This window comes from Aotus nancymaae, unplaced genomic scaffold, assembly GCF_030222135.1.
Source record: "Aotus nancymaae isolate 86718 unplaced genomic scaffold, 86718_ANA_hifiasm-v0.15.2.pri h1tg000053l, whole genome shotgun sequence".
Lineage (NCBI taxonomy): Eukaryota > Metazoa > Chordata > Mammalia > Primates > Aotidae > Aotus > Aotus nancymaae.
Window position 1 is genome coordinate 27,857,837 of NW_026988467.1, and position 25,012 is coordinate 27,882,848.

General features: G+C 40.5%; 1 protein-coding gene across 4 annotated transcripts in view; it reads left to right on the forward strand.

Moving 5' to 3' along the window:
- ZCCHC17 (zinc finger CCHC-type containing 17) overlaps positions 1 to 25,012 on the forward strand; it is a 79,830-nt gene that overhangs the window by 29,431 nt on the left and 25,387 nt on the right. For all 4 annotated transcript variants that reach the window (XM_012439868.2, XM_064363598.1, XM_012439867.3 and 1 more), the window contains exons 4-5: positions 16,076 to 16,176; positions 17,861 to 17,952. In XM_012439868.2, coding sequence (XP_012295291.1) covers positions 16,076 to 16,176; positions 17,861 to 17,952 — 193 coding nt within the window. The remainder of the gene's footprint in view (positions 1 to 16,075; positions 16,177 to 17,860; positions 17,953 to 25,012) is intronic.

Sequence of the window (25,012 nt, forward strand, 5' to 3'; positions counted from 1 at the left end):
GCAGTCAATTTTCAACTCACTTTATCCATACCCTGTCAGGTCTATACCCTGTCAGGTGATGCCTCTGATTGTGGCTGGCAGCTTCTAAGTGACTCTGTCAGTCTGACAGCTGGGCTGAGACAAGCCTTGGAGGGAAAGCTCAGGGAACCAAATAATTAGGTGGAAACTCTGTGAGTTTTAATCCTGAGATCTATAGATTTGTTGGATAACCTGAGCAATTGACTTCCTTACAGTGTATCTTAGTTTCTCTGCCCATAAAGAGGGAAGATTATTAAGTTTCAGCCTGAAAGGACTGAGTTAGGAAATAACTGTGGTCTGATCAGATCTTACATCTTTGGCTCAGGAAGGTAGATTCTAATTTGAGCTAGTTTCCCAGATCTCCTGTTCTCAGAATACTTCAGCCACCGCTGAGTTGAAGACCCCTTCCTAGTATTCAAACCTAAGCTAGATTTTCTTTCCCCTCTCATAGTATTATCCAATATAACTTTCTGTGATGATGAAAATATTCTTTTGTTTTTTTGAGACGGAGTCTTGCTCTGTTGCCCAGGCTGGAGGGCAATGGTGCGATCCCGGCTCACCGCAACCTGGGTTGAAGCAATTCTCCTGCCTCAGCCTCCCAAGTAGCTGGTATTACAGGCATGTGCCACTACACCTGGCTAATATTTTTGTATTTTTAGTAGAGATGGGGTTTCTCCATGTTGGTCAGGCTGATCTCGAACTCCTGACCTCAGGTGATCCGCCCACCTTGGCCTCCCAAAGTGCTGGGATTACAGGCATGAGCCACTGTGCCCAGCTGATGAAAATATTCTTTGTTTTCTGATTTGTTTTTTGACACCAACTCCCCAATTCTCTGGACACCCACTGGGTCTCCAATGACTCAGTTCAATTCTGATATTATTTATCTGGATCTTGTGTTAGATCTGAGTCCCATGAAATTGCCCCGCTTCAGTTGTCACCTACAAGTCCTTGGGCCACTTGTACTTCTGACCAACCAGTTGTAAATCACGGGTTCCATCATCACCTTCTTAGGTTTGAGACTTTGCCAGAATGGCTCACAGAAGTCAGGAAAACACTTTACAGTAGTCCCCCCTCATCTGTGGCTTTACTTTCCACAGTTTCAGTTACCCTAGGGCAACTGAGGTTTGAAAATGTTGAGGGGAAAATTCTAGAAACAATTCCTAAGTTTTAAATTGCAGTGTGATGAAATCTTGCACTACCCTGCTCCATTCTGTCTGGGACATGAATCGTACCTTTGTCCATCCACACTGTATACACTACCTTCCCATTAGTCACTTAGTAGCCTTCTCAGTGATCAGATCGAGTGTCTGTTATTGCAGTGCTTGTGTTCAAGTAACCCTTATTTTACTTAATAATTGCCCCAAAATGTAATAGTGATGCTGGCAATTTTGATATGTCAAAGAGAAACCATAAAGTGCTTCCTTTAAGTGAAAAGGTAAAAGTTCTCCACTTAATAAGGAAAAAACTGGGGACTACCAGATGGGGGACTGAGGAAGGGGGAGGGGAGTACAACGGTTGAAAAATTTATTGAGTACTCAGTACTTCTGTAATGGGATGATTACAAACCTCAGCATCATGCAGTATACACAGATAACAAGCCTTAACATGTATCCCCAGAATCTAAAATAAAAGGTGAAAGAAAATTAAGGAAAGAAAATGTAATCCTATCTTGTGGTTGCTAAGATCTACACTAAGAATGAATCTTCAATATGTGAAATTGTGAAGAAGGAAAAAATCATGCTGGTTTTGCTGTCGAACTTCTAACTGCAAAAGTTAACAGCCACAGTGTGTGATAACTGTTATTACAGTATGTTTTATATTATTGTTATTGCTAATCTATACCTGTGCTTAATTTATAAATTAAATTTCACCAGACATGGTGGCTCACGCATGTAATTTCAGCACTTTGGGAGGTGAGGTGGGCGGATTGCTTGAGCTCAGGAGGTCAAGACTAGCCTGGGTAACATGGTGAAACTCCATCTCTACAAAATACTAAAATTTACTGGTCATGGTGGTGTGTGCTTGTAGTCCAAGCTACTTGAGGGTGCTGAGGCGGGAGGATTGTTTGAGCCTGGGAGGCAGAGGTTGCAGTGAACCAAGATCATGCCACTGCACTCCAGCCTGGGTGACACAGCAAGACCCTGTCTCAAAAAAAAAAAAAAAACAACTTTATTTTAGGAGTGTATGTATAGGAAAAGACATATATGTGTATATGTGTGTATATATATGATTTGATACTATTCTTTGCCAGTTTATTATAAAGGATACAACTTAGAAACAGCCAAATAATTGAAGAGATACATAGGGCAGGGTATGGGTGGAGTGGAGTGGGGTAGGGTAAAGTGTGATGAGGAGCTTTCCTGCTCTCTCAGTATGCCACCCTCCCAGCCCTAGGATGTGTTTACCAACCCAGAAACTCTACAAATCTCATGTATGGGAGTTTTTATAGAGCTCAGTCTCTAGTTCCCAACCCTCCTCTTCCCAGACGTAGGAGATTGGTGGGTGAGACTCAAAGTTCCAGTCCTCTAAGCCAGCATGGTGGAGAGTGCCTGTAGTTCCAGCTATTTGGGAGACTGAGACAAGAGGATCAATTGAGCCCCCCAGGAGTTTGAGTCCAGCCTGGGCAACATAGCAAGACCCTGTCTTAAAATAGAAAAAGAAAGTTCCAACCCTGTCATCACTTGGTCTTTCTGGTGACTAGTCCATCATGAGGCTATCTAGGGACTTCACTCTGTCAACTCATTAACATAAACTCAGGTGTAATCAAAAAGGGCTTATTATGAATAACAGAATACAATCCTATATCACTTAGTAAATCCCAGGAGTTTTAGTGCTTTGCCAAGAAGGGGGACAAATGTATTTTTGTATTATACTACATCTGTGCTGATACAGTAGCCACTGACTTTTTAATTTTACTTATTTCAACTAATTGAAATGGAAACTTTAAACAGCTACATGACTACTGACTATCTTTTTAGGCAGTACAGCCCTATACAATTATAAAGTTTTTTTTTTTTCCTACTGTCTTCTGCCCTTCAGCACTAAACTATGAAATTTTGAGAACAGAGATTGTTCAACATACTTTCAGAGTTTCTTGCTTATGATAGAAGCTCAAATATATTTAGCAGTAGATTCAGTTTAGCAAATAATTATTGAATTCTATGTTCTGATTAGCTTTTTTTGGTTGGAACACAGAGGTAAGAGAAACATAAATCCCTTGGTGCCCTCAGATTGCTTACAGTCTAGTGATGTAAACAAATTATAGTGGTGTATAATAAAAATGAGTATTGTTGCACTTAGTCCATGGAATTGTGAATGGTTAGGCTGTTTGGATGAGTCAGAGCATAGTACATACAATACTTGAGGTACAGTAAGTGGGTGTTCAGTAAATCTCACTGAATGAATGAATGAATTCTAGTCTCAGTTCTACCATTAAGTGCCTTCTTGAGCAGGTTGCCTAGTCTTTGAGCCTTAATTTTCTTATCCCTGAAATGAGAATGATATGCATATTTTAGGCTCTGAGTTTTTTGACTGGCAGGACCATGTTTCATTAATCCTTGGATGTATTTTTGCCTATAATATAGTAGATGTCTAGTAAATGTTTTAGTGAATCTTTAATCCTAACAAGATAAAGGATGTTAAAACACTTTCATTAATGTGCTTATATTATTGTCATATATCATTGATTGGGAGATGACTGACTTGAAAAGTGGAGAGGGAATTTGGATTCCCCAGAGGTAACAATGACCTTTCATTTTGACATTTTTATGGCTGCAGCTGTCCTCTAATGATTTGAGATTTTCACTTCTTTCCTTTATTGCCAGTGGAAATTATGAAAGAAATTAATGTTGAATCTAACACATTTGGGGCAACAGTTTTAAGGGGACTATGATGGGCTCACTCCATTACTCTCATGGTGATTAAACAGCTAGCCCTTTCCAAGTTGTCAGGTTTTTTTTTCTTCCTATTTTTAACAGCAGACACTCAGACGGGACTTGTTCTGTTTAAGTATCATGTTGGGTTTATTGAACTTGATGACAGACTTGATATGCCCCTTGGGCATTTATTTATGGCTTGATGTCAGAAATCCAGGCACAGATTGCTCTGAAGAGCTCCCTTCCATGTGGTGTGGCAAGCAAAGCATTTTTGTTTCTGTTTGATTTTGGAGCATATGCTTGAACAGATTTAGATATGCTTTCTCTATTTGTAGGTAAGTTCATCTTTCTCTTTTTTTTTTAGTTGAAAGGATAATATAGATTAATAAAGAAAAATGAGGAAAATATTGGTATGATGAAGTAGACCTGATAAACTCATGTTTGAATTGCACTGCTGTTATTTATCAGCCTTGTGACCCTGGATAATTTATATGATTTCAGACTATGTTTTCCTATGAACCTTTGTCAAAGAGGATTAAATGAATGGATGGATATAGTATATATAGTAAGGTACTCAGCACAAAGGGAAGGGGCCTCAAATCTTTTATATGGTGTCCTCTACCACATATATGTCATCTAACTTTTGTTAGTGTGTCTGTGGTAACAGTGAAGTCTCTCAAAAATTCAGACTGCTTTCTGAGAATGAATCTAGTCATGAATCCCCCCATATAGATTATGGGTTCAGCCATAGATAGAAATAAACCAAGTAATTGCCTATAAATCTGACCGAAGAGATGGGAGCACTAAAGATTTAAACAAGACAATCTGGGTATAATTCCAGGGAAAAGGGATTGGGATGAAATTATAATTTAGGAGACTGAAATCTAGTTGATTATATCATAATATTCTGTTTGTTTTTTTTTTTCTTCTTGAGACAGAGTCTCACTCTGTCGCCCTGGCTGGAGTACAGTTGCACGATGTCAGCTCTCTGCAACCTCTGCTTCCTGGGTTCAAGTGATTCTCATGCCCCAGCCTCCTTAGTAGCTGGCACTATAGGCAAGTGCCACCATGCCTGGCTGACTTTTGTATTTTTTTAGTAGAGATAGGATTTCACCATGTTGGTCAGGCTGGTCTTGAACTTCTGACCTTAAGTAATCCACCCACCTCGGCCTCCCAAAGTGCTGAGCCACTGTACCCGTCCTATATGATAATATTCTATTGAGGGAGAGATTATGGGAACAAGCAGGGAGTTGTCAGCTTAAAACATAGTAAACATAGTAAAAGAAAGGCTAAGTGCTTGAAGTTGGTGGAGTTTATCTTGCCTTATTTAGGGCAGAAATTAATCTGATTATATGAACTGTAGAGATGGATTTTTTTTATGAGGAAATGATAGTCCACTAAACCTTCATGGACAAAAAAAGTATCTCAAAAATAGTTGTCTCCTTTTGTTGTGATTCCATGTGGGAGCAATTTCTGATCACTAATGTAATTGTACAGGTATTAAATACATAGGCAGCAGCTAGTTTACCTAGATGAGGACTGAGAACCTTCCAGGTATAAGGAAAGTATATCTTGTATTGTAAATTAATAAACTGGTGAATTGTGTCTCTCTTTGAACCAGTCACTAAAGTGACATTCTAGTTAATGTATTTTAGTACATAAGCATCTGCATGCTGAAGACTCCTGCCCTTATATCTACAGTTCATACGCTTCCCCAGAGCTACAGACTTACATATGCAACTGCCTACTTGACATTTGCATTCAAGACCCAGGGCAAGGGCTAGACGATGTCTTTTTTTAATTCACTGTATAAGCTAAGGCCTTAAGGTAATAAGCCATTAATATCTCAACTTTAATAATCCTGTACCTCATTATAACTATTTTTATATTTCCTTTTTGTCTATGTCCATGTGAGACATAGTTTCACATTAGTTCAGTCATAGGGTATATATTATTTAGCGTTAATTTTGTTATAATTTTTGTGATTGGAAATAATTCATGCTTATCATAGAAAAATGGAAAAAAACACAACAGAAAATGATCATTATGTGATGTTACTACCATACAGAGATAGGCACTGTTAACATTTTGGTGTATTTCTTTTCTTTTCTTTTTTTTTTTTGAGACAGCGTCTTGCTTTGTCACCCAGGGTGGAGTGTAGTGGCGCGATCCTGGGTTCAAACAATTCTCCTGCCTTAGCCTCCGTAGTAGCTGGGTCTATAGGTGCCTGCCACCACACCTGGCAATTTTTTGTGTTCCTAGTAGAGACAGGGTTTCACCATGTTCGCCAGGCTGATCTCAAACTCTGACCTCAAGTGATCTGCCTGCTTTAGCCTCTCAGAGTGCTGGGATTACAAGCATGAGCCACCGCACCTGGCCAACATTTTGTTGTATTTCTGTATATTCACATATGTGTATACAATTTAATATGTTGAGATTAAGATTATACTCTATATTTAAAATTTGTAGTTTCTTGCACATAATGGATCTTAAACATTTCCCCATTAAAAAAATATTTTCTATAAACAATTTAATGGCTTTATTCTGTCATTCAGATGTACCTCATAACATTTTAAGTTGTTTCTAATTTTTCACTGTTAATGCTTTTAGACTTGTCATATTTATCCAGGAGAGAGATACCTGTACTAAAAAAAAAAAAAAAAAAAAAAAAAAATTAAACTTTGGAATTAGTTGAGAGAATCACAAGTTGTTGATGCCATTATTTCTATGTGGTACACCAGTAAATAGACCTTCTGTTTTAGGGGAGAAGAATAATGTTTTCTCAAGTATATTAGGTTCAACATTAATTACTTCATAACTTTCATTAGCAATAGAGGAAAAAGATTAATTTTAACCAGTAGAGGACAGTTGCAGCCAAAAAACAGTAAAAGTGAAGGGTTTCTTCTTTATGGGATCTGAATTTGCTCTTCAAACTTTAAAATTAGACTAGTTGGCTCATTACATCATAGGGGGGAAAAATAAAACCCCACCTGCATGAATTTCACCCAATTTGGAAATAATGTATTGATCTAAAATTAAAAACATAATGTATTTAAAACATTTTAGAGGCCCCAGAGTTGTTTAGATAGGTAGGCTATCAACCTCCAGAATCAGCTTATGTAGGTATGAGAGATGTAGTGATGATGGATAGAGAAAGCAGTGGCTCCCAGTAGGAGCTCTAAACAGAAAGGGCAGATACATTGAGTTTCAGGCATGTGCAGGCACCCATGTGCATCTCTTTGTGTGTATGTGTCTGTGTGTGTATGTGAAAGAGAGTGGGAGAATGAATGGAGGTGGATAGATTTCCCAAGCAGCTTTAGGGAGGGCAGTTATTTTAGACAGGATGACTACTTTATGTTCATTCAGAGTAATTATTTATGTTCATTTTCTCCAGAATCAAAGTAATCCTATTATTTATTATTGAAAATAAATAAAAAAGTTAACTTGTAATACTGTTAACCATTGTTAGAATTTAGAGTCATTTCTTTCTAATTTTAAAAATGTTTTTAAAGCAAGGTACTATATAATTTTGCATCATGCTTTTGTTACTTAGAATGGGAAAATGCTAGATACCCACAGTACTTGACACATAATAGGCACTCAGTAAATATTTACTAAAGAAGGAATTATTTATTGACTTGTTTAAAAATATTTTGAGGGGATCGATCCAAGATGGCCACTTAAGAGGAAGTCGGGATTGCAGCTCCGAGAGAAGGCACAGAGGGTGAGTGGACGCCGCATTTCCAGACAGACTTTTACTGCCCACAGACCAGGAGATTCACAGGAGGAAAAGCCCCACGGGTCTCCAGCGCCGCTGGTTTGAGCGGAGTGGCCGCTCAGCCTACGCCCTGTAGCGGGGGGCAGTGGCTTCTTGCGCAGAGCGAGAGAGATAGAGTTCCCTCTGAGCCAGAAAGGGGAGCTGAAGCAGGGAGCCAAGCCAGGAGACCCCCGGGCAAGGGAGTGCCACGAATCTCAGAGCCGCTGCTTCGGCTGACGCAGCGGCACACAGGGCAGCGGATTTTAATTGCGCGGAGAAGCTCCCCGCATTCCCAGCGCCGCTGGTTGGACCGGAGCAGCCGCTCGGCCTGCACGGGGGGCGGGGAGCAGCGGCTCCTTGAACAAAGTGAACGAGACTGTGTCCCCTCTGGGCCAGCAAGGGGAACTGTGGCAAGGAGGCAAGCCAAGAGATTACAGGACAAAGAGGGCCCCTCTGGAAACACGGCTGAACCCGGGACGGTCCAGCTCTGTGGGGGAGGGGCGTCCTCCATCGGGAAACACCCTGCAGTTCCCGGGGCAATTTTCCATAACCAAGACAACCCGCCACTACAGAGACTCCGTCACTACAGGGGCGGGCCAGCATAGCGGAAGCAGTTCTAAATACACCCACAGGACTGCAGGAAAGCTCACACGGAAGCTGGGCGGAGCCCACAGCAGCTCAGCGAAGCCTCTGCAGGCTGAGTGTGACTAGACTGCCACCTTGTGGGCAGGGAAAACGGTAGCAACACAGCTGAAAAACATAAAGTGCTAAACCCCTGGGCCAGAACACCTGGGGAGAAGAAAAGGGGGTTTATGAGTTCAGCTGCTGCAGACTTAAAATTACCAAAATCAGAAAGACAGCAACTACAAAGTCAATAGGCGGATAAATCCACAAAGATGGGAAGAAACCAGCGCAAAAAGGATGAAAACACCCAAAACCAGAACACCTCTCCCCCTACAAGGCAGCATAACTCCTCACCAGCACGGGAACAAGACTGGACGGAGAATGAGTGTGATGAAATGACAGAATCAGCTTTCAGAAAATGGATAATAAGAAACTTCTGTGAGCTAAAAGAACATGTTCTAACCCAATGCAAAGAAACTAAGAACCTTGAAAAAAGACTTGATGAAATGCTAACGAGAATGGACAACTTAGAGAGGAATATGAATGAATTGATGGAGCTGAAAAACACAACACGAGAACTTCGCGAAGCATGTACAAGTTTCAACAGCAGAATTGACCAAGCAGAAGAAAGGATATCAGAAGTTGAAGATCAACTCAATGAAATAAAACGAGAAGAGAAGATTAGAGAAAACAAGGTAAAAAGGAATGAACAGAGTCAACAAGAAATATGGGACTACGTGAAAAGACCTAATCTACGTTTGATAGGTGTACCTGAATGTGACGAAGAGAATGCATCCAAGCTGGAAAATACTCTTCAGGATATTATCCAGGAAAACTTCCCCAACCTAGCAAGGCAGGCCAAGATTCAAGTCCAGGAAATACAGAGAACACCACAAAGATATTCCTCTAGAAGAGCAACCCCAAGGCACATAATCATCAGATTCACCAGGGTTGAAATGAAGGAGAAAATACTAAGGGCAGCCAGAGAGAAAGGTCGGGTTACCCACAAAGGGAAACCCATCAGACTCACAGCAGATCTCTCAGCAGAAACCCTACAGGCCAGAAGAGAGTGGGGGCCGATATTCAACATCCTTAAAGAAAAGAACTTTCAACCCAGAATTTCATATCCAGCCAAACTAAGCTTCATAAGTGAAGGAAAAATAAAATCCTTTGTGAACAAGCAAGTACTCACAGATTTCATCACCACCAGACCAGCTTTACAAGAGCTCCTGAAGGAGACACTACACATAGAAAAAAACAACCAGCACCAACCACTCCAAAAACGCACGAAATGGTAAAGAGCAGCAACACAATGAAGAATTTCCATCAACCAATGGGCAAAACAGCCAGCTAGCATCAAAATGACAGGACCAAACTCACACATAACAATATTAACCCTAAATGTAAATGGACTAAATGCCCCAATCAAAAGACACAGACTGGCAAATTGGATAAAAAGCCAAAACCCATCAGTGTGCTGTATCCAGGAAACCCACCTCACATGCAAGGATACACAAAGGCTCAAAATAAAGGGATGGAGGAAGATTTACCAAGCAAATGGAGAGCAAAAAAAAGCAGGAGTTGCAATTCTCATCTCTGATAAAATAGACTTTAAAGCAACAAAGATCAAAAGAGACAAAGAAGGACATTACATAATGGTAAAAGGATCAATACAACAAGAAGAGCTAACGATCCTAAATATATGCACCTAATACAGGAGCACCCAGATACATAAGGCAAGTTCTTAAAGACTTACAAAGAGACATAGACTCCCACACATTAATACTGGGAGACTTCAACACACCATTGTCAATATTAGACAGATCAACGAGACAGAAAATTAATAAGGATATCCAGGACTTGAACTCAGACCTGGAACAAGCAAACCTAATAGATATTTACAGAACTCTCCAGCCCAAATCCAGAGAATATACATTCTTCTCAGCACCACATCACACCTACTCTAAAATTGACCACATAATTGGAAGTAAATCACTCCTCAGCAAATGCAAAAGAACAGAAACCATAACAAACAGTCTCTCAGACCACAGTGCAATCAAGTTAGAATTCAGAAGCCAACCCAGAACCGCACATCCTCATGGAAATTGAACAACTTTCTCCTGAATGTTGACTGGATAAACACTGAAATGAAGGCAGAAATAAAGATGTTCTTCGAAACCAACGAGAATGAAGACACCACATACCAGAATCTCTGGGACACATTTAAAGCAGTCTCTAGAGGAAAATATATAGCAATAAGTGCCCACATGAGAAGAAAGGAGAGAACTAAAATTGACACCCTATCATCAAAATTGAAAGAGCTAGAGGAGCAAGATCAAAAAAACTCAAAACCTAGCAGAAGACAAGAAATAACTAAGATCAAAGCAGAAATGAAGGAGATAGAGACACGAAAAACCCTGCAAAAAATCAATAAATCCAGGAGCTGGTTTTTTGAAAAGATCAACAAAATAGACAGACCACTAGCCAAACTAATAAAAAAGAAAAGAGAGAATAACCAAATAGATGCAATAAAAAATGATAAAGGGGATATCACCACAGATTCCACAGAAATTCAAACCATCATCAGAGATTATTACAAACAACTCTATGCACATAAATTAGAAAACCTGGAAGAAATGGATAAATTCCTGGACAGTAGTCTCCTCCCATGCCTAAACCAGGAAGAAGTCGAAACCCTGAATAGACCAATAACAAGGTCTGAAGTCGAGGCAGCAATTAAGAGCCTACCACCCAAAAAAAGCCCAGGCCCAGATGGTCTCACAGCCGAATTCTACCAGACATACAAAGAGGAACTGGTACCATTCCTACTGAAACTATTCCAAATAATCCAAAAAGAGGGAATCCTTCCCAAATCATTTTATGAGACCAACATCATCCTAATACCAAAACCTGGCAGAGACTCAACAAGAAAAGAAAACTACAGGCCAATATCCATGATGAACATAGATGCAAAAATCTTCAATAAAATACTGGCAAGCCGATTACAACAGCACATCAAAAAGCTTATCCACCATGATCAAGTAGGATTCATCCCGGGGATGCAAGGCTGGTTCAATATACGCAAGTCTATAAATGTAATTCACCACATAAACAGAAGCAAAGACAAAAACCACATGATTATCTCAATTGATGCAGAGAAGGCCTTCGACAAAATTCAACAGCCCTTTATGCTAAAAACCCTCAATAAACTAGGTATCGATGGAACGTATCTCAAAATAATAAAAGCTATTTATGACAAACCGACAGCCAATATCATACTGAATGGGCAAAAACTGGAAGCATTCCCTTTGAAATCTGGCACTAGACAAGGATGCCCTCTCTCACCACTCCTATTCAATATAGTACTGGAAGTTCTAGCCAGAGCAATCAGGCAAGAAAAAGAAATAAAGGATATTCAATTAGGAAAGGAGGAAGTCAAATTGTCTCTATTTGCAGACGACATGATTGTATATCTAGAAGACCCTATCACCTCAGCCCAAAATCTCCTGAAACTGATAAGCAACTTCAGCAAAGTCTCAGGATACAAAATCAATGTGCAAAAATCACAAGCATTCCTATACACCAATAATAGACTTAAAGAGAGCCAAATCAAGAACGAACTGCCATTCACAATTGCTACAAAGAGAATAAAATACCTAGGAATACAACTAACAAGGAACGTAAAGGACCTCTTCAAGGAGAACTACAAATCACTGCTCAACGAAATAAGAGAGGACACAAACAGATGGAGAAACATTCCATGTTCATGGTTAGGAAGAATTAATATCGTGAAAATGGCCATACTGCCCAAAGTAATTTACAGATTCAACGCTATCCCCATCAAGCTACCAATGACCTTCTTCACAGAACTGGAAAAAACCACCTTAAACTTCATATGGAACCAAAAGAGAGCCCGCATAGCCAAGTCAATTCTAAGCAAAAAGAACAAAGCAGGAGGCATCACACTACCGGACTTCAAACTATACTACAAGGCTACAGTAATCAAAACAGCATGGTACTGGTACCAAAACAGAGATATAGACCAATGGAACAGAACAGAGACGTCGGAGGCGACACAACATATCTACAACCACCTGATCTTTGACAAACCTGAAAAAAACAATCAATGGGGAAAGGATTCCATGTTCAATAAGTGGTGTTGGGAAAACTGGCTAGCCATATGCAGAAAGCAGAAACTGGACCCCTTCCTGACACCTTACACTAAAATTGACTCCAGATGGATTAAAGACTTAAACATAAGACGTAACACCATAAAAACACTAGAAGGAAACCTAGGCAAAACCATTCAGGACGTAGGCGTAGGCAAGGACTTTATGACCAAAACACCAAAAGCATTGGCAACAAAAGCCAAAATAGACAAATGGGATCTAATCAAACTCCACAGCTTTTGCACGGCAAAAGAAACAGTCAATAGAGTGAATCGGCAACCAACAGAATGGGAAAAAATTTTTGCAGCCTACCCGTCTGACAAAGGGCTGATATCCAGAATTTACAATGAACTAAAAAAGATTTACAAGAAAAAAACAAACAAGCCCATTCAAAAATGGGCGAAGGATATGAACAGATACTTTACAAAAGAAGACATACATGAGGCCAACAAACATATGAAAAAATGCTCATCATCACTGGTCATTAGAGAAATGCAAATCAAAACTACATTGAGATACCATCTCACGCCAGTTAGAATGGCGATCATTAAAAAATCTGGAGACAACAGATGCCGGAGAGGATGTGGAGAAATAGGAACACTTTTACACTGTTGGTGGGAGTGTAAATTAGTTCAACCACTGTGGAAAACAGTGTGGCGATTCCTCAAGGACCTAGAAATAGAAATTCCATTTGACCCAGCAATCCCATTACTGGGCATATATCCAAAGGATTATAAATCGTTCTACTATAAGGACACATGCACACGAATGTTCATTGCAGCACAGTTTACAATAGCAAAGACCTGGAACCAGCCCAAATGCCCATCGATGATAGACTGGACAGGAAAAATGTGGCACATATACACCATGGAATATTATGCAGCCATTAAAAAGGAGGAGTTCACATCCTTTGTAGGGACATGGATGAACCTGGAAAACATCATTCTCAGCAAACTGACACAAGAACACAAAATCAAACACCACATGTTCTCACTCATAGGCGGGTGTTGAACAAGGAGAACACATGGACACAGGGAGGGGAGCACTATACACGGGGGTCTGTTGGGGGGGAGGGGGGATAGTGGGGAGGTGGGGAGTTGGGGAGGGATAGCATGGGGAGAAATGCCAGATATAGGTGAAGGGGAGGGAGGCAGCAAATCATACTGCCAGGTGTGCACCTGTGCAACAACCTTGCATGTTATTCACATGTACCCCAAAACCTAAAATGCAATAAAAAAAAAAAATATTTTGAATGGACCATCAAGTGACTATACCATAATTGACCTAATTGTTACCCTTTTGTTGGAAATTAGGTTGTTTCTAAATTTTCCTGTCTTAAAAATACATTGAATATTTTGATGCAGATCACTTTTCCTGAAGCATTATAGCTTTTCCTAGGTATAAAGTTATTTTCTTAGGACAGGTTCCCAGAAGTGATTAAGAGTCAAATTGAGTATTAGAATTCTTGGTTGCAAGGGGCAGAAACTTAATTGAGAACATTTTGGCCAGTCTTGTCAGGGCCTTCCAGGATAAATCTCAATTATGTTTCTCAATTACGTTTCTGTCCCTGTGTCTCTTCTTACTGCTGGGAGTTCAGCCTTTGCTATATTAGGTGCTCAGATTACACTCCCAGGGCTTTGTTTCCTGTTTACCAGTGTTCTTTGCTTTTCTCTGGCAGACTCTTGCCATCTGGTGGTAAAAATTGGCATTGGCAATTTTTTATAGTTTATAATCCTGACATTTGTATGTATAATATAAACAAGGTGGTTCTCCCAAGGAAAGGATTTTGGACAGACAGGAAAAGGACGTCTGTTATAAGTGTTTTATTAAATGTTATTAAAATAACACTTAATAAATTTGATTTTTGAGGCAGGGTCTCTCTCTGTCACCTAGGCTGGAGTGCAATGGCAGCATCACAGCTTACTGTAGCCTTGACTTCCTGGGCTCAAGCCATCCTCCCACCTCAGCATCCTGAGTATCCACGACTACATTCATGCACCACCATATTCTATTAATTTTTCCGTAATTTTTGTAGAGATGGTCTCACTATATTGTCTAGGCTGATCTTGAATACCTGGACACAAGCAGTCCTCCCAAAGTGCTGGGATTACAGGCCTGAGTTTCCATGCCCAGCAATTATTTGATTTTAAATTATTTTGTATTAAATGTGTAATAGTTTATGAATATTTTATCATTCTTGGTAGCCATTGCAAAGTGACTTCCAAAAGTATATTCCAGCCTCAGTAACGTTTCTTATTTTACTATCCTTTTACCACATTGAATATTATTATTTTCTAAATATTTTGCTAATTTAATGGATTAGAAATAGTGGCTTGTTTATATTTCCTTTTTTTTACTTAACATCTGTCATAATTATTTTTTGTAATTAATCAAAATGACTGTTTACTCTTTTATTCAACAGATTTACCATGTTTTCTGTGCTGTTTTTCTGTTATTGTTCATTAGGGTTATTTTATGGTTCTTATATTTTTAAACCTCTGTAGGTAATAATATTGCAAGTTATTTATTTATTTATTTTTGAGATGGGGTCTTGCTCTGTCACCCAGGCTGGAGTGCAGTGATGCAATCTCAGCTCACTGCAACTTCTGCCTCCTGGGCTCAAGCAGCCCTCCCACCTCAGCCTCTTGAGTAGCTGGGATCACAGGTTCACATCACCATGCCCAGGTAATTTTTGTATTTTTGGTAGAGATGAAGTTTCACCATTTTGCCCAGGCTAGACTGCAAGTTATTTCAGGTCTGTTAAGTTTTTTGGCTGTTTTGAGTTTTTCCTTTGGAAATTCTGTTGATATTCTTGCACCAAAGATATAAACATCTATATGTTTTTGCTTTCAAATAACTTTACCAACTTATATTTCTGTCAGTATTGTGTAACTACAGTTATTTTATCACATCTTTACTAATATGGAACTTTAAATTTTTTGTTTTTTATTTTTAAAATAAGATTTATAATATTTAAAAAATAGAGATAGGGGCCTCCTTATGTTGACCGGGCTGGTCTCAGACTCCTTGCCTCAAGGTATTCTCCCATCTTGGCCTCCCAAAGCGCTGGGATTACAGCCATGAGCCACTGTGCCCGGCCTATTTTATTAACTTTTTTTTTTTTTTTTTTTTTGAGCCAAGGCCTCGCTCTGTCACCTGAGCTGGAGTGCAGTGGCACAACTGCAGCTTACTGCAGTTTCAACCTCCTGGGCTCATGCAGTCCTCCTGTCTCAGCCTCCTGAGTAGCTGGGACTACAGGCACGTGCCACCACACCCAGCTAGGGGGTGTGTGTGTGTATGTGTGTTTTATTTTTTGTAGAGACTGGGTTTTGCCATGTTGCCCAGGCTGGTCTCGAATTCCTGAGCTCAGGCAATCTGCACACCTCAGCCTCCCAAAGTGCTGAGATTACAAGCATGAGCCACTGTACCTGGCCACTTTGAACATTATTTTAAGAATGTTTTTTGGTTGATTGGATATAAAGAGCAGTCTCAATTTGCAGTTTTAAGTTTCACACTTTTCAGTGAAAAATTTTATTTTTCCCTTACAATCCTCAACTCTTACCTTCTTTTCCAGTTTAGAGTATAAATACCAGATGTGCTCTCTGCTTTATGTTACTTCTTCTTGTGCCCAGGTCTGGTCCATCGAACTCATATGTCATCCTGTCGGGTGGATAAGCCCTCTGAGATAGTAGATGTCGGAGACAAAGTATGGGTGAAGCTTATTGGCCGAGAGGTAAAGTTCTGTGCAGCTTCCATGTGCTTAGAAAGGATTAGGAAGAGCTGGGATTTTCTTGGTATTTTATGATAGTGAGTGTGTAAATTTTGTTAATTGTAACTGATAATCTTATTTTTAAATCCTGCCACTAGAATTTATTCTGAATTTAAACCTTCTTGCAAACTCAGAAGGAATGATATGAGTTATAAAACTGTGGTGCAATAAGTGCATGTTTGTAAACCTTCTCTCCCTGAAGTTTACCCATAGAGTGGGCAGGAGGAAAGAAAAAGAACCAAAAAGAGAAAAGGAAGCTTGATCTATGGGACAAGTGTTTATCACAAACTTTCAAGAATATCTGCCAGATACACTTCAATTTGGGATAAAACAAAAACAACACAGTTTACAGTCATTTTTCCTAATATCTGGCACCATGCAATGTGCAGAAAGTGAAAAAAATCTGAAGGACCCTGTTACTCCCTTGAGGGTATGAGGGCTGTGGGTGTGGGCCAGACCACAGGAGAAATAAGAGCATACACTGAGTCCTGTTCTTCTGCCAGAGAAAGGCATGGGAGATAGGCATGAAAGAGCTATTATTTAACAATATTTAAATAATTAATATGTGCTAGGTTTGGGAAATACAAGAGTGAACCAGACATAAATGATCCCAGCTATTATGGAGCTTACATAGAATATAAGTAGAGGAGACAATTTGTCTTTCTTTTTTGAGACAAGATCTCTCTTTGTCACCCAGGCTGGAGTATAGTGGCACCATCACAGCTATGTGTAACCTCAGCCTCCTGGGCTCAACTGATCCTCCCACCTCAGTCTCCTGAGTAACTGGGAGTACAGGCATGCACCACTACACCTGGTCAGTTTTTTTTATTTTTTGTAAAGATGGAGTCTCACTGTGTTACTACCCAGGCTGGTTCAAACTCCTGGGCTCAAGTGATTCTCCTGCCTTGGCCTCCCAAAGTGCTAGAATTACAAGTGTGAATTTCCATGCCTGACTGAGACAAATACACATAAAATAATTACAAGTTATATTAAGTGCTATATTGGATTCAAACACTATTGGAGGAAGATTTCGAATTGTCAGGAAAGGACTGTTTGAGGAGATAGTATATGAGCTGAGACCTAAAAGAAAAGGAACTAGTCATGGAAGACTTGGGATAGGAACATTCCATGCAGAGAGAATAACTGATAAAAGACTCTGAAGTTAAGAAACGCTTCATGTGCTGTGGGAAGCAAAAATGTTAACAATGTGACAAATGTCTTCATGCTTAAAGAAGCCCTAGACCAAGTCCAGAAGGAGATCTAGTCTCCTCAAATGTTTAAGAGCCCCTTCTGAGCTTGGAGATATCTGAACAAATCACTATGCCGAACTTACCTGGAAGAAACAGCTTTTATTTTCTGCCTGGTTATTTCTGCAAGCCTTGGATTTTTGTCTCTTTTAAAGACAAAAAGACTTTTGTCTTTCCCCCAGAGGGACAGGAATGAGATTAAGACTGTTTCCTAAAATCCTTCTGCTATAGGGTCTATCTGTTACGCTTATTTGTATCCACAGTATTCCTAGCACAGTAAATGGTCCATTAGAGAAGCTCAGTGTTTGTTATAATGATGAAAAAGTTGACTCTTAATTTTAGACTGGCCATCTAAATGATGTATTTAAAGTTTTTGGTGACTTTTTTTGGGTCTCTTTCAGATGAAAAATGATAGGATAAAAGTATCCCTGTCCATGAAAGTTGTCAACCAAGGGACTGGGAAAGACCTTGATCCCAACAACGTTATCATTGAGTAAGTAAAAGGTTTGAAAAGGTAAAAATTCTTCTGCCTCCCAAAGCATAAAATGCTTTAGTAAGTCAGACTGAACTGGGAACTCTACCATTTATGGACTTTGTGATATTGATGAGTTATGTAACCTTTGTAGTCTTTGGTTTTTAGAAATATAAAATGAAGTTAGGCCAGGCACAGTGGCTCACCCCCGTAATCCCAACACTTTAGGAAGCCGAGGTGGCAGACTACCTGAGAGATCAGGAGTTCAAGACCAGCCTGGCCAACATGGTGAAGCCCTGTCTCTACTAAAAATACAAAAATTAGAAATTTGTCGGGTGTGGTAGTGCATGCCTGTAGTCCCAGCTACTTGGGAGGCTGAGGCAGGAGAATTGCTTGAACCCAGGAGGCGGAGGTTGCAGTGAGCTGAGATCATGCCACTGCACTCCAGCCTGGGTGACAGAGCAAGACTCCATCTCAAAAAATAAAATAAAGTAATAAAAATAAAATAGTTAACACCTTGCTGGATAGAATTCTGAGATGAAATGCTAATGTGCCAAGCTCCTGGCATTGGAGTGCTCTATCAGTGGTTTTGTTTCCTTTCCCTTAATCTCATTCTGTTTCTGCCCTTTAACAAGTTAGCTAATAAGCATTCATCAAGGACTTTCTTTACCTCTCTTAGTGATTTCTGCATTGGGGCTAAGTGGGTCTCTTCTATGTGGAGACCATATGGAAGGGTAGAGTAATACCCAGGAGCAATTCCAGTGGGGTTTAGACTACCACATCTTGGGATACACTGTACTCTGAAAACAACATCTTACTTTCATTGGCTCTTCTGACCTTTCATTTAGGAATGGAAAATTATCTATGTAGGATAACATCTGGTGATACAGGGAATTTTCTGTCTGTCTCAAGTCTTTCTTTCTTTCTTTCTTTTTTTAAAGATGGGGTTTCACCCTGATGGCCAGGCTGGTCTTGAACTCCTGACCTCACGTGATCCACCCACCTCAGCCTCCCAAAGTGCTAGGTTTACAGGCGTGAGCCACTGCACCCGGCCTCTTTCTTTTTTTTTTTTTTTTGAGATGGGCCACCCAGGTTGCAGTGCAGTGCCGTGTTCACGGCTCACTGCAGCCTTGACCTCCCGAGTCCAAGCAATCCTCCCACCTCTGCCTACCGAGTAGCTGGGACTACAGGCATGTGCCACCTCACCTGGCTAATTCTTATTTTGTAGAGACAGGGTCTTCCAATGTTGCCCAGGCTGTTCTTGGACACCTAGGCTCAAGTGATCCTCCTACCTTGGTCTCTAAAGTGCTGGGATTACAAGTGTGAGCCACCATGCCCAGCCTTCTTTCCTAAATTTCTCATCAGGGGTTCTTGGATCCCTAAAGTCCCTTAAAGGGGGATCTTGGAGGGTTTATTAACTGTTTTTAGTGTTACAGAAAGCCATCCAAAATTGTATGTGTAACCTCAGGTTAACCATGCTGTTATTTTGTTGCTTTTGATGATAAAATATCACAGTTTGTCTTATGTTAATTAGGTACTCTCAATGTTAATTATGTCATTGATTAATTTAAAAGACAAGAAAAATAATAGAATGTTGTTTGAGTGGGATCTTATTGGTGAAAAGCTTGGAAAGCCTTATGTTTATAGTTTTGAGCAAAATCACTTTGAATTTGAATTTTATCTGGAAGTAAGGGAAATAATGTACTGCAGTGCCAGGCATTTTATGTACACTCTTGTGTACATAACAACCTGCAAAGTGGATGTTATCTCCATTTTACTTTCTATTCCTACTCTGTAGCTTGGTGTTTGGTGATAAGCAACTTGACTGTGGTTACATAGCAAATTCGCAGGGACTCAAAACTGGGCTTCTCTGACCTTAAAGCTAATGCCCTTTTTACTGTATAATGCTTCTCACTGTTGCATGTGACTTACATAACTTTTCATATTTCTGTAGTTTAGTCTCTAAATATTAACATGTTTGTAAGGCTGATTATTGACAAAATACTGTTCAGTAATAGTAGAAATCTTTTATAACTCAGTGCAGAAATGTTTAAATGTAGCTGTGGTTCAAGTTAGTGTTTGGAAAAGAAAAAAGAAAAAATTGATGATTGCATTGTAATAAATTGCTTCTGCTCCAAAGAAGCTGATACAGCTATACAGACTCATTAAAAAGTAGTGAAATTTCCCAAAGCCACCTTTACAATGATAAAATGTAAAACATGTTAAGATAAAAGAGCTAACTGTGTTTCTCAGAGAAAGGGTAGGGAAAAGGGTAGGGAAGGGAAAGGGCTCCCTGGTTTTGGGCTGTCTCTGTGTAAAACCATTTCTAGGAATAATCAAGTGGCTGAAACTAACTTTTGTTGTAAATTATGCTGTAAATATATGACTTTCTGCTGAAAGCCATATATTAGTCTCTCTGAATCTCAACTTCTTTACTATAAAAGGGAGATAGTAACATATATTTGAGCAATGCTTGAATGATTTGTAAGGAGCCAGCTTCATGTCTAGTCTATGGTAGACATTTAATGTATGTAGCTACTTGTAGTATTGTTTTTAAATGCCACTTTGTTTTTTCCTATAATATCTGAGATTATAGCACCCTTTTCTTTTTCCTTCATACTATGTTGTGCAGAACCACACCTTTGCTTTTAAAAGAATGTGTAAGACCCAAAAAACAGAGAACATGACTTGTCTGCCATTGTGCCTGACGTATACCATTCGTAGCGTTCATTTACTGTTTTGTTTTGTTTTGTTTTGTTTTCAGGTATGTCTTAGTAACGTGAAAACGGACATTTAAGGTTTTTTTTTTTTTTTGAGATGGAGTCTCGCTCTGTCGCCCAGGCTGGAGCGTATTGATACAATCTTGACTTCACTACAACCTCTGCCTCCCAGGTTCAAGCAGTTCTCCTGCCTCAGCCTCCTGAGTAGCTGGGACTACCGGTGCACGCCACCACGCCTGACTAATTTTTTGTATTTTTAGTAGAGACGGAGTTTCACCATGTTAGCCAGGATGGTCTTGATCTCCTGACCTTGTGATTTGTCCCCTTTGGCCTCACAAAGTGCTGGGATTACAGGCGTGGGCCACCATGCTCAGCCTAATTTTTGTATTTTTAGTGGAGACAGGGTTTCACCATGTTGACCAGGCTAGTGTTGAACTCCTGACCTCAAGTTATCTTCCGCCTTGGCCTCCCAAAGTGCTGGGATTACAGGCATAAACCACTGTGCCTGGCCCTAGCTAGTACTTTCATTTACTCATTTATTCAACAAATATAAGGCAATATGTAATAAATACTAAGAGTAGTTTAAAGCAGCAGTCCCCAACCCTTTTGGCAACAGGGACTGGTTTTGTGGAAGACAGTTTTTCCGTGGATTGGGGGCTGGATTGGTTCCACCTCAGATCATCACACCTTAAATTCTCATAGGAGGTGCACAACCTAGATCCCTCACATGTGCAGTTCACAATAGGGTTTGCACTCCTATGATAATCTAATGCTGCCGCTGATCTGATAGGAGGTGGAGCTCGGGTGATAATGCTCCTTCATCTGCTGCTTACCTCCTGCTTTGTGGCCTGGTTCCTAACAGGCCATGGACCGGGAGCAGTCTGTGGCCTGGGGGTTAGGGACTCCCTGTTTAAAGGAAAGTTTCTAGGAATTCACTTTAAGGGGAATGGTTTACTTCAGGCCTTGATGGTCAGAGAATAGGTGGCATTTGAGGTAGGTTTTCAAGAACAGATAAGATTTTATCAGACAGCTGGAGAAGGAATGGTATTTCAGGCAAAAGAAATGGTTTGAGGAAAGGAATGAGGCAGGAAAACCCACGGCACATTTGGGAATCCTGTTTAAGGAAAGAAAACGATATGGACAAGCACTGGAATAGAATGGAAAGCTTGAAAGGTAAATTAGGGTCAGATTGTGGAGAACCGTGAATATCAGTTAAATATGGTGCAGTGGCTCACGCCTGTAATCCCAGCACTTTGGCAGGCTGAGGCAGGTGGATCACCTGAGGTCAGGAGTTCGAGACCAGCCTGACCAACATGAATAAACCCCGTCTCTAGTAAAAATACAAAATTAGCCAGGCGTGGTGGCACATGCCTGTAATCCCAGTTACTTGGGAGGCTGAGGCAGGAGAATCGCTTGAACTGGGGAGGCGGAGGTTGCGGTGATCTGAGATCGCACCATTGCACTCCAGCCTGGGCAACAAGAGCAAAACTCTGTCTCAAAAAAAAAGAAAATTTTTGTATTTATTTATTTTTTCTGGGATGGACTCTCGCTCTGTCACCCAGACTGGAGTGCAGTGACACGATCTCAGCTCACTGCAAGCTCCACTTCCCAGGTTCAAGCAATTCTCCTGCCTTAGCCTCCTGAGTAGCTGGGATTACAAGGGCTCACTACCATGCCTATCTAATTTTTGTATTTTTAGTAGAGGCAGGGTTTCACCTTATTGGCCAGGCTGGTCTTGAACTTCTGGCCTCAAGTGATCCTCCTGCCTTAGCTTCCCGAAGTGCTAGGCATGAGAGCCACCACACCCAGCTCATGAATTTAAAAAAAAAAAAAAAAAGCCTTTGAACACATAGGCTTCTGGTCAGATTATAGATTTTTTTTTTTTTTTTTTTTTTTTTTTTTTTAAGAGACAGGGTCTTTCACTCCCAGGATGGAGTGTAATGATCATCGCTCACTACAACCTTAAACTCCTGGGCTCGAGTGATCTGTCTCCCTCAGCCTCCCAAGTAGCTGAGACTATAGGTCCATGCCACCATGCCCTGCTAATTTTTAAATTTTTTGTAGAGATGATGTCTTGCTGTGTTGCCAGGCTGATCCTGAACTCCTAGTCTCAAGTGATACTCCCACCTTGGCCTTCCAAAGTGCTGAGAGATTATAGGTGTGAGCTACAACTCCCGGCCCATAGGGTAGTCTTTAGAAAAAGCACATATGACTTAACCGTGTTAAAATTATTCATTCGTATGTCTCCCTCCACTTCTAGACTATAGGCTCATTCCAGAAAGAATCATGTTTTGTTCATTTTGCTATACATACTACTATCAATAGTATTAGCACTGGCGCTAGCCACTTACTAGCTGTACTGAAAAAAAGAGATTAATCTCAGAATGTGTGCTGGGATGGATTGGAGGCAGAAAATTGGAGGCAGGGAGACCAGTGAGGGAGTTACTACTCTAGATGAAACATGAAGGGAGCCTAAACTAGAATGATAGCAATGAGGATGTGTGGGTGAGTGACACATTTGTTGAATTGAGTGTTAAGTGGGAAGTATAATATGGTTTGTAGTCTGTTAGAAGCCACAGAGTATTGGAATTGATTGTCATGGGGGTTGCTTAAGCTGCAGCTCACAGCCACTTGAAACTCAGCTCTACAAATAAAGATACCTGAAAAGTCATGTTTTGAGTTGCTTGAGTTAAGTCCTCAAGTTTCTGCCTTGGTTTTTGTTATTCAAGCTTCATTATGGGTTTTTTGTTGTTGTTGTTTTGGGTTTTTGTTTGTTTGTTTTTGGAGACAGGGTCTTGCTCTGTCGCCCAGACTAGAGTACAGTGATGCAATCATAGCTCACTGCGTGCAACCTTGATCTCCCAGGCAATCCTCCTGCCTCAGCCTCTCAAGTTGCTGGGACTACAGGCACAAGCCACCATGCCTGGCTATTTTTTTTTTTATTTTTAGTAAAAGGAATCTGTACTGTTAGAAATTAGAATAATGATTACCCTTGGGGGAAGCAGGTGACTTAAAAGGGAGCATGAGATGGGCTTCTGAGATGCTGGCAATGTTCTGTTTTTTGATATTCAAATTGTGAAAAATCAAGTGAGCTGTATACTTATGATAAACATTTTTCTCTATATTTATATTAGTTTATTCTCATGCTGCTATAAAGAACTACCTGAGACTGGGTAATTTATAAAGAAAAGAAGTTTAATTGACTCACAGTTCCACAGGCTGTACAGGAGGCATGGCTGGGATGCCTCAGGAAACTTAAAATCATGGCAGAGGGGCGAAGGGGAAGCAAGCATATCTTCAAATGGCAGCAGGAGAGAGAGAGAGAGAGCAAAGGGGGAAGTGCCATACACTTTTTTTTTTTTTTTTGAGACGGAGTTTCACTCTTGTTACCCAGGCTGGAGTGCAATGGCGCGATCTCGGCTCACCGCAACCTCTGCCTCCTGAGTTCAGGCAATTCTCCTGCCTCAGCCTCCTGAGTAGCTGGGATTACAGGCGTGCACCACCATGCCCAGCTAATTTTTGTATTTTTAGTAGAGACGGTGTTTCACCATGTTGACCAGGATGGTGTCGATCTCTTGACCTCGTGATCCACCCGCCTCAGCCTCCCAAAGTGCTGGGATTATAGGCATGAGCCACCGCTCCCAGCCGCCACACACTTTTTAACTATCAGATCTAGTGAGAACTCCCTCACTGTCACATGAGGGAAATCTGACCCCCGTGATCCAATCACCTCCCACCAGGTCCCTCCCACAACAATGGGGATTACAATTCAACATGAGATTTTTGTGTGGGGTGGAACACAGAGCCGAACCATATCAACGTATGTATTATATTTGGTAAGAAGTTTAAAGTTTTTTTGAAAGGCTGTGAGAAAGGCAACAAAGAGATTAATTCTGTCGGAGGGGCTCAGGGGAAAAGACTTGTTAGAAGGAGAGCTGGTAACTGAACTGAGCCCTGAAATGTCTAGGTATAGTGAAGTGGTGAGGTGGGAGTCAAGAGGGGAAACAGAGCATTTCAGAGAGAGAGAGAGAACTGCCTGAGCAAAAGCACTGAACCATGTGGCGAAGAGAAAGTAGACTTCTTTGGCCAGAGCATATTGTGTTGTAAAGATGAGGCTGGAAAAGTAGTTTAGAGACAGACTGTAAAAGACCTTGAATGCTAAGGTTGGAGTTGATTTTCTGGAAAGCCTTTGAAGGTCTTTTAAACCTATGAGTGACCTGGTAAGCGTTTAGGGTGTTTAGCATGGTGAGTAATTATATATTTCCATCCTCTGTGCGTTAGTGAGATGAGGGTTAGTCTCATTTGTAATTGTTAATTTAGGGCTGTTTCACATCATTACTTTTACTGCCTATCTTGTTCTG